The 10,261-nt window shown below is 33.3% G+C and overlaps 1 protein-coding gene and 1 long non-coding RNA gene across 5 annotated transcripts; both read right to left on the bottom strand.

The window, feature by feature from the left end:
* Positions 1-1,140: 1,140 nt before the first annotated feature.
* Positions 1,141-2,327, bottom strand: LOC145052097 (uncharacterized). Of its 4 annotated transcripts, none has more exons than XM_078999903.1 (3): positions 1,887-2,327; positions 1,548-1,806; positions 1,141-1,452 (listed from the first exon to the last, which is right to left on the bottom strand). In XM_078999903.1, the coding sequence occupies exons 1-3, from the start codon at positions 2,169-2,171 to the stop codon at positions 1,352-1,354; spliced, it is 645 nt and encodes a 214-aa protein (XP_078856029.1). In that variant the 5' UTR covers positions 2,172-2,327; the 3' UTR covers positions 1,141-1,351. The 4 variants fall into 4 exon arrangements, with proteins under 4 accessions (XP_078856029.1, XP_078856030.1, XP_078856031.1 ...); XM_078999904.1 differs by having other exon boundaries at positions 1,548-1,794; positions 1,887-2,324; XM_078999905.1 differs by having other exon boundaries at positions 1,141-1,371; positions 1,887-2,324.
* A 3,777-nt stretch (positions 2,328-6,104) lies between these two features.
* Positions 6,105-6,934, bottom strand: LOC145052099 (uncharacterized). The gene is made up of 2 exons (XR_013683975.1): positions 6,711-6,934; positions 6,105-6,346 (listed from the first exon to the last, which is right to left on the bottom strand). It is a non-coding gene; the product is annotated as an uncharacterized LOC145052099 (long non-coding RNA).
* Between the last annotated feature and the right edge of the window lie 3,327 nt (positions 6,935-10,261).

Here is a 10,261-nt window from a genome sequence, read left to right on the forward strand (position 1 = left end):
AGCATTAGAGTTACATGTACACCATATGAATGTTGTAGTGCTCAAAACCCATCAATAGGATGATGTTATGCTTATTGATATGTATGATCTGTGCTTTCCTGTTGATTGATTATGTGTTTATGAGTTATGTACATGTCGACATGTATGTGTGGTTGGGTTGAGGTATCTTGCTTTATGTTGAAGGCCAACAGACCCAGGGCGGCCCGGATAGACTGAAGGCCTGCGAGGCGGTCCAGTCAAGTGGAAGGCCCGACGAGTGGTCCGAATAGGCTGTAGGCCCTGCGAGGCGGTCCAGTTATGCCGAAGACTCGGGAGCGGTCCAGATAGGTTGAAGGCCCTACGAGGCGGTCCAGTCAAGCTGAAGGTTCATTTATGCATGATGATGTCTATTACTTTTATGTGGTGGTATTTGGGGAAGACTCACTAAGCTCTGGGCTTACCATTTTGATTATGTTTCAAATACTTCAGTGGATCGTGGCAAGGTGAAAGCGTGACCGTTCACATCATCGCGTTTTGGACTTATGATTTCTGGGAAAACTCTGATAATATAAATGTTTTGAAAATTATGTTGAAAGAGATTCTGATTTTCAAATAATGTTTTGGGAACAACGGTTTTTATAAACACTTCTATAAAAACTAGTTGTTTTGGAAAGTTTAAATTTTAATGAAATTTTTGGAATGTTACGGTTGAACCGAAAAGATATTGAAAGGGGGGGGGGGGGGGGGGGGGGAGAGAGAGATAATCTAATATGGTTCTATTTGGGGGTGGTGATGTTTTTTCATTTTCATTTTTTTTTCATTTTTTTTTTAAATTAGTTAAAAATAAAGTGTAAGATAACTTTTATATATATATATATATATATATATATATATATATATATATATATATATATATATATATATATATATATATATATATATATATATATATATATATATATATATTATTGTCATGTGTGTAAAGGACCAATCAGGCGAAAAATGAAATCACATGGATCAAACGGTAATGACTATCATAGTTATAAATGCCTCTTTGGCAACCCCTAGGGACCAATCGCATAATTTGTCTTTACTCTATAATTAATAAACCAAAGATGAAGTACTGCATTACTGTTTCTTGAAAGGTAACCATAACAAAAAGACCAGAAAAATAATTAGTCACTGATTAATTAAATCTTGCATTAATACAACAAACACCTAAAGTCTTCTATCTTGAAACATAAAGGATGTACACGAAGCTTTCAGAATCAGAATACGTGTCTTAAAACACTATTCTGATCATCCATGATCAGATTTTCACGTGCAGTTCTTTTAAAAGTTGAGAAAGGCTTCATCCTCAAAAATACCATCTTCAAAGTTCTAAGACCACGACTGTTGCAGAAACACACAAAAAAGTCATATCGGATAAACTGAATTCATGAATGACTGACTTTTCCAAGTGCAATATCGAATCTATATAAGCAATCATCATTCTTAATTAGAAAATATAAAAGAAACTACAGTTAATTTATAAGAACAATTGAGATCATATCACTGAAGAAACTTACAGTCTGAATCGGTTGTGATCCAGCTTCCTGATCCTGTTGATCTCAGGCTTACAGAACTCGATTTGCCATCGGGGTCAGAATGAGTTTCAATGTTAACCTTTTCGTCATTCCTATTCGAAGACAATGCAGAAGAAAATGTAGAACAACTCTCGACTTCCCATCTGAAACTAATCTTTGGAGAGTCATCGGTCATTTGATCGTCATTTTGTAAAGTTTTAACTGTCGTTTTGTTTCTAAACTGCGATACCTGAAAAATAATCTACAGAAATAAATCTCCAATGATCCATAAACAAATTTTAAAAAAAGATTATGGGATATGATAGTTGCATGAATACGAACCTTTCGAGCTATGTATTTCCCACCCTTGTCAGATTTTGCAGCAGCAGCCCATCTCAACAACTCTAATTTCATTTTAGAAATTGTTTTTATTTTTTCTCCCTTTTCTTTCTTCAGATCAAGACTCAGGTTTGCGTTCTTCGAGGATGACAAAGTTGTAGTTGACTCGTAGTTGACTGGCAAAACTTTACTTCCCACACGAACTACAACGACATCGTCCTTCTTTTGAGAACCACCAAACTTTAGCCCTCGAGCAATATCTTCTTTCTTCATCTTCATAAAGTTCATTAATTAAACACTTGAATCCGACTGGATTTCCTCCAACCTAAACTCTCAACATGACTAAGATGTGGTGATGGTGATGGTGGTGGTGGTGGTGGATGAGGAGGAGGGAGGAAGATGGTGGTCCTAGAAGAACCAGTGTAGCATCTGTTCATGATGTGTGTTTAAGCTTTAATAAAGAAGTAAGAACATGGTGCCCTCAATGATTTTGATTAAAATATGATTAGAGATAAGTATATTAATTATGCTAATTTTGATTATACTTTTGTTATATAATAGTTTAGTAATATTTTTATTTTATGAGTGAAATTTGTATGGTATAAAATACACGAAATTATGGGTGTGATTTTATCGTATGCATGTTAGATTTTTGTTACTGTTAGATAATAATGAATGTCACCACATTTATAATATTGTGTTACAATTAATGTTGGAAAAGTGATGAAAACTTATAAAATTGTAACGTAGAGGAAAAAAATTATTAAAAAGAAGAATAGTGCGGTGGGGCAAAATTGGTCAAATGGACAGCTGAAGGAGATCTAGCTGTGCTGTCTGCGTGTGTCTGTGTGTGCGTGATGCCAAGGATCAAGATTCTCACAAAAACACTGCAAATACTATTTTGGGTTTAATTTGTTTTAGAGAATATATAATCATTTGATAATGCTGATTAATTAACAGATCGATCAACGAGTTAGGTAATATAAGACTAATAAGTAACAGATCAAACTAACGTCGTATTTACGCGTAAATGATTAAATGGATCAATATTAATCATCATCTTTAAGTGTTAATATGTTTTTGTTTTCTAAGATTTTGGTTCATAAGCTTCATTTATCTTATTGGTATTTTAGATGTTTAATTAAAAGTTATACATATCTTTTGTATTCAAACTCGAACAAGATTAAGTCGAATTGTAATTCGTATAATTTAATTAATTCAATTTGTTAACGTAACTAATATTCTATGAAAGTAATGTTAAGAGTGGGTGATGAATCTAAAGGAGATGATTAAAGCGGGACAACCAAGCAAGGTTGTGGGAAATGTGTGTGATTGTTTTTTTATAGAGACAACTATGTGGCGGTTTATTCCATTAATTAATATTAATATTGATGTTTTTTAGTCTTAAAATTATCAATATGATTAGAACGAGTAATTATAACCCTAATTTTATTTACTTAAAAACTTTTTATACTTTTTTTTTACAATTTTCTTTAAGACTTTGTTTTAACTTTTTATAAACTTTTTTACAAAAAGTATCTCTAAATGTTGTAAAAAAAGTAGTAAAAAAGTTTAGATAATGTTGTAAAATATGTTGTATAAACGTTTATAAAAAGGCTTAAAAAGGTCTAACTTATTTTTTAAAAGTCTAAAAAAACTTGTGCAAAACTTAAATTTGTATTATAAAAAAAAATTAAAAAAAAAAAAAAAAAAAAAAAAAACTTATTTTGAATGGATTTGTAAAAAAAGTTTGAACCAAATTCGTAATAAAATTTGAAATGTAGGTCAAAAGGGTGCTAACCAAACAAAAATCTAGAGTTTGTTACTTTTTATACAATGTAGTGGAGATTATCATAGGCGAATAAGGGTAAATGTAGTTGATGTGGCAGCTATGTGTTCTTGGTCTCTCTTCGATGTTTATCATGGCAGAGGCGACATCGTCACGAGCAACCCCTGACTATTCCGGATGCAGTTCAAATATTTTCGATTTTTTTTTCAACTATCGTGGAACCCTTGACTTTCCCATGACACCCCTACTATGAAACCATACATCCGCCCCCGTGCAGTAAGGACACTCACAATGAAGCACCGAAGATGTGACAGAGACATCGGCGAAAAAAAAAAGAGCGGGGAAGAAGGATGATAAAGATGTTTGTTTGTATGAGAGAGAGAGAGAGAGAGAGAGAGAGAGTTTCTACTTTAATAGCAAATTAGTTTGGCTGATTTTGTGAGAGAACTTTTTCACACCGGGTTACAAAATTGCAACATTTAATCTAAGGCGCCGTTTGTTTTTTTGAAGCAAAAATGTCTGAAGTCTGCGGAACACCTCTGCAATCCTCTGTTGCAGAAGAGAGGGACCAAATAGCTACAACATGTAATAAAAAGTTTGTTTGTTTTTTAATCTCTGCAGACTGCTACAATAAGTTAAAGTAAGGTTTAAAGAGGTTTGAAACAGAGAGTCAAGTGTTGCGTCACGCAGCACACACGCAACAATTTTTAAATCAGAAGTCTTCTGAAAAACAAACACCTGCGAAGGGCCAAGTGTTGCGCGTGTATTACACGGCGCAACAATAAGTGGTTAGAAGATGTTTTTTAGAAAAAAAAAAAACAAACAACACCTAAATCATTAAAAACTTTGATCTTATGGTCTAAATTTTGTTATCAGGTCTCTGTGTGTGTATAACATATTGGGGAGCACTGTGAACTACAACTTTAACTTCCAATCTCCTATATGGGAGACCATTGTTCCATGGAATGAATGAATCGACAAGGACATGCAAGTTTGAAGTGTCGTTGAGTTGAAATTTTTTTAAAGGCGTTGAGATGCAGGATGTGGATGGAGGGAATAGAGTGGAATCTTAAAGATCCAGATGCTATGATACTTGTCATGAAAATTTTTGTAGGAAGAGATATTTACATGGTTAAAGGCATGCCATAAATGGTTCTCTTAAATCCAAGGCGATCTTTTAAAGTGATCTAAATTTTTATGGAAATTGTTATATTTAAAAGATAATACAAGTAATTTTCTTTCAATTATTGAGTTATTATAAAAAATTTGATGATATTTGTGTAATTTAAAGGCCTATTTTTTTCTTGCTTTGGACTCAAAATATGTTTGAAACTGTCCTCCTTAAATCAATCGTAATGAAGTTAATCATATGGACCTAAAATGTTCATTATTCATATGGACCTAAATTGGGGACGTACATAAGAGTTTATACTCAAATATATGAAGACGCAAAAAGGAGGATGGTAATGTGATTGTCTACTTCTTTATTTTTTACGAATTTTTCCAAAGGTTATTTTCTAGGTTAATTATGGTGTTTTTGACCGTTATTGCAACTCCAAATAAACGAACCATAAACTATTATATCCAATTTTATGTCAAAAGTTAATAATTATTAAAGTGAAAATGCAAATGGTTTAGATAAACTATAAAAATAAAATGAATAAAAAAACGATAGAAAAAGTAATTTAACAAACAAAGACACGATGCATACTGTTTTAGTCTCCTAATCATAATCATGGAATGAACTCTGTTACACGGTTTTGCTAGAATAGACGATAATGAGATCATTGTTTTAGACTTTTAGTAAATGATGCAAGAGTTATTCAATTTTCCAGTGAAGGCCAAACAATTAGTCTCCCTCATCTTTACTTATTTATATTTATACTTTAAAAAATCTTTATTCAAATATGACATAAATGTAATGTGAAATTCTTGAATAGCAAACTTCCACTCGAATGATAAATCCAGTAATTCTTAATTAAAGTGATAATTTTAAAATTGAGACAAAATTTACTTGTCTATATACTCTTCCATGAGATCTTTTAGGTCCCAACGAATAACCGTGGTCCTCTCAAAAGTTCTCATGATCTCGATCATACCAAACCAATCATATTAAATTTGATAATTACTATAATCGACTAAAAATCAATTCTTGATCCTGTTAGGACCACAAAAGCATAAAAAAATATCAATCTTTGAACACTATCATTATGTTTATATATTTCATGCTAGAAAGGCCTAAACTGACATTGGAACGAGTTGCGATTCGGTGTATCTAGCCCTAATTTTAAGGCCAAAATAGATTAAAAAGTAAAAAATAACCAAAGGAGGTCTTCTTTGGTAAATTGAATAGTCAAAGGAGTGAGAAAGCAAAATTACACTTTCTATGCATGTTGAGTGGTTTGGGCATATGGAAACATGATTCCAGGACAAAAGACAATGAGGTGCAAAATTAAAGATGATGAATGCTCACCTCACATGGGTCCTTACAAATTCATTTATAATTAAAAAATAAATTAATAAATTTGAGAGTGGATGAGGGATGCCAAATTACCAACATGGAAATATGCTCTTACCAAATAATATCTTCTCTCTTTTAAGACTTCAAATCATGATTTAGATTTCTGGATATGTAATTACTGTAGTACAATTACTAATTCATTAACTACTTGACCTGCAAGTGATTTCGAAAGCAAAAAATCAGAAAACAAAATTAGGGACGATATTAACCAATTTTCAGAACCTGCACATCTTTGATATGTTGCTAAGCTACTGATAAACCATATTTTGTTCATGAATACAGTTTGCACCCTGATCCCTGAAGATCACAACATAGTATATCTTCTCTTCCAAGGAAAAAAAACACTAATGCTAGGGTTTAATAAATAGTAACGAGCAATAGCAAACAGCTCTTCGACTCGAAGTCGAATGCAAAATAGATGTATAAACTGACTTACCTATCTACAACTGATAACATTTTCCAAGAATAAATCAACATATAGCCAAAGAGATACAGAGAGAGAAAGAGGGGTACTCACTACTCTGTAACGTCTTCCAGTACCATATTGACCTAGACATCAAAACCCTTGAGTGTACCAACGAGTTCTTTGTCGCCTTTCATTATCACCCAAATCTTCGACCAACCATTTTCTTTAGATTCTAAGTCCGGACGGAGTGGGGTGAGGGAAAAGTGAGGAAGCTTCCTCCCCTCTTGAACACCACTCCGTGGGTGAGGGAAAGCAATGCCGGAAAAAAAATGAGGGAGGGGTGTCTCTCTCCTTTTCTCATTGGCCAGATATTTTTTTTTTATTATTTTTTTTATCTTTTTTAATATTTATAAAATTATATACCTACTATAAAAATATAAAAAATATATCAAAATTCATGGTTTTTAATTCCCTACAAAATGAGTATAATATATGTATGAAATATATTAAAAAAAAAAGGTGAGGGAAGGGCTTCCCACCCATTCCTTGGCTTTTTGGTGAGGGAAAGGAAAGTGAGGGAAAGAGGGGTATGGCCCACCAAAAGTGAGGGAAGAGTCCCTCCCACACCCTTCGGTCTAGCATATTTGTAATGGAAGGAAAACCTTAGCGACAGTGGGGGTTTTGCATTGACTGTCGTTGACTTTCAATTTTCCGGTGACCGGAGGGTCCGATCGCATTCATTCCTTCTCGTCTGGTTCACGAGGAATAATGACGAAGGCGAAATCAACGATTCATGCAGATTGGCAATGAAATTTTGGGGTAAATTATAAAGACAGCATAAATCTTAATCAAAAGAAGGTGGAGTCGATGTCTATGACGGTTTATGTGACTAATTTTCCAGAAAGGACGATATTAGGGGAATTATGGAAGGCCAGTGAACGATTTTGGGTGATATCAGATATATATATATATATATATATATATATATATATATATATATATATATATATATATATATATATTGCGAAAATACTATCAAAATAAGGGAGGAAATTTGGTTTTTTTCGATTTTTAAGAGTACAAGATGTGGACAGATTGATCTTGAATTTACGATCAATTTGGATGGGAAATTTTACTAATGTGGCGAGATTTCAAAGGACTGGTCCTGTATCCACAATGAACAAACCCTCAGTGCATACGAATAAACTCAAAGAAGACAAACCGGTGGAATTCAGAGAGAACAGGACTTCATTTGCATCCATTCTTAAAGGGGGATGGAAAGAAGGTGATTAAGAATAATGATAAACAAGTGATGCTGGAGTTGAAAAAGTTGGTTATTCCGGATTCTCTATTGTGTTAGGGTGTGTTCGAGATTCACAACTTCTTCCAAATATGTACACAGTATGTGCGAAGGAAGGTTTCAAGTGTTTGGAAATCAACTACATTGGAGGTCTGTGGGTTTGGATAGAGTTCAAAACTCAACGTGCATGTAAGAAGTTTATCTGAAGATAATAAAGGGTATTTTACATAGTTAAGACCAGTTTCAAAAAAAATTTGTTGTCAATGTGCTTACTCTTCTCAGGCGTTCAAGAAAGTTGTGTGTAGATAGGGTGAGGTTATGTTTATTGATGTTGATCGAGATCAGGATGTTAGTATGGGCAGGGTGTGTATAAAGACTAAAGAGAAGAGGATAATTGGCGATGTGATTTCTGTTGTTATTGAAGAAGATAGTTATGGAGTAAGGATACAAGAAATAGGAGGTTGGGCTCCAACTATACAGAAGGCAGATGTGTCTAGTACCTCAGGTTCTGATGATGAATTCAGTGAAGAGTACTCATTCTTTGGTAAAAATGAAGAAATGCAAAGAGAAACGATTGCTGAAATCCAAGAAGAGGAGAACTTGCCTCATGAGGTTGCGGGTAATGAGGAGGACAATAAGGATAAACAAGAGGAGGAACAAGTTGATGTTTCTTCGGGTGAGGAAGGTAAGATTGGGAAAGATACTCGAAAATGGGGAGATAAAACGGATGAAGAAGAATTGGCTTTTATGATTAAACAAAGGGGTAGGTTGTTAAACAGGCAACAAAAATTGCAAAGTCACCACACGTCAAAATCCATTTCAAAACCTTCGGGTTTTGAGGGAATTGTTTTCTGAAACAACAATTCAGAGAGCAATGGGAAAGGAGGTAGTGGCGTGAAAGATTTGAATTCTCATCAACAGGTTCGAAACTCTTTTTCTTTATCTGCGACATCATCACATAGGAAAAAAAAGGTTTATTGAAAACAAAGAAGATGGATAAAAAAAAGTCTTTCGGAAGGGTCTGTTATAAATGAGTTTGTAAAACAAATTGAGATGGGGAAGGTGTGGGATCTTGACATGGAGGGTACAAAAGGAGATCTCAAGAATATATTAATAGAATTGGAGTTCAATGAGGTGATAAATGAATATATTATCCTTAAATGTGTGTGGAGTTGGAATCGGTAAGAAAATGAAAAAGGTTATGCAACTTTGTAATAGGAATGGTGTTTCTTTTTTGGGTCTTCAAGATACTCATTTGATTGATATCGATTTATTTAAAGTAAAAAGCATGTGGGGAAATTATAGTTTTGATTTCGTGTCCAGCTCTCCTCAGGGAGGGTTAGGAATTAGGAGGAATATTATCAATTTGGGATGTTGCTTCTTTTAAAAAGAAGTCGATTACATGTATGGAGAATGCCTTAATTGTGGAGGGTGAATGGGTTTATTGCAATGTTATGCGCTATATGGTTAACATTTATGTGCCATAAGACAAACGAAAAAAAAGAGCGTTGGGATAATTTTTGCGAATCATGCACACAAAGTCGGGTAATTATGTGTTTTTGTGATTTCAATGTTGTTCACAATCCATCAGAACGACCCGACTCGTTCTAGGTTCTAACTTTTTATAAACATTTTTGTCAAACATTTTTTTGACTTATTAATTTTTCAAAAAGTGAATAAGTCAATCAATTTGTTTTGAGATTAAATTTCAAACACCCTATAATATAACTCATTTTTTACTTTAGAAAAAGGGATAATGACTTAAATAGGTAAATATATTTTTTAATTTATACACATCTATCACTAAGTTTTTTGTCATATATTTGATCATTTTAACTTTTTTTTATCTACATTCAATCCTTATAGTTCTTATAACTAGCTTAATATGGTAATATAATTTTGTACACGTTTAAGCTGTAAAAATGACTTAATATGGTAATATAATTTTCAGTTTGTTCACATTTAATCCTTAATGTTTTTGTACACATTTAGCCATTATGACTGGCTTCTTCAGATTTTGCTCACAACATCCTCCGTGTGACAATCATTAATAAGGTGTTCTCATATGTGGTTTGTCCATCACTTATATCAATAATCTAATTCACGAATTGGTCAAATAATTTTGGTGTCTTAATTTTCTTCAAGCAGAATATGTCTTCGGCTTCGCTTTCATCTATTTCCATAGTAGACAACGAGATTCTTTGTCTTGGAAGTGTAAATTCGAGTTGGGACAACGAATCTCATTGTCTACTATGGATATAGATTAAACTTTTTGTCAGGGTGTTCTTTTGTTTTGGAATTGAAAATTCTTTTAGCGTCTTCCTTTATTCTTTTGTCTTGGAAGTGCAAATTTGAGTTGGGA

Source organism: Lactuca serriola, chromosome 5, assembly GCF_051521515.1.
Source record: "Lactuca serriola cultivar US96UC23 chromosome 5, Lser_US96UC23_V15, whole genome shotgun sequence".
Lineage (NCBI taxonomy): Eukaryota > Viridiplantae > Streptophyta > Magnoliopsida > Asterales > Asteraceae > Lactuca > Lactuca serriola.

What these genes read in the sequence shown, in the direction of transcription:
- LOC145052097 (XM_078999903.1), bottom strand. Translation starts at nt 2,171, where the DNA reads ATGAACTTTATGAAGATGAAGAAAGAAGATATTGCTCGAGGGCTAAAG. An exon ending in GGAAATACATAGCTCGAAAG is followed by an intron (nt 1,807 to 1,886) that starts GTTCGTATTCAT and finishes TTATTTCTGTAG; the next exon opens with ATTATTTTTCAGGTATCGCA. An exon ending in GATCACAACCGATTCAGACT is followed by an intron (nt 1,453 to 1,547) that starts GTAAGTTTCTTC and finishes TTGCTTATATAG; the next exon opens with ATTCGATATTGCACTTGGAA.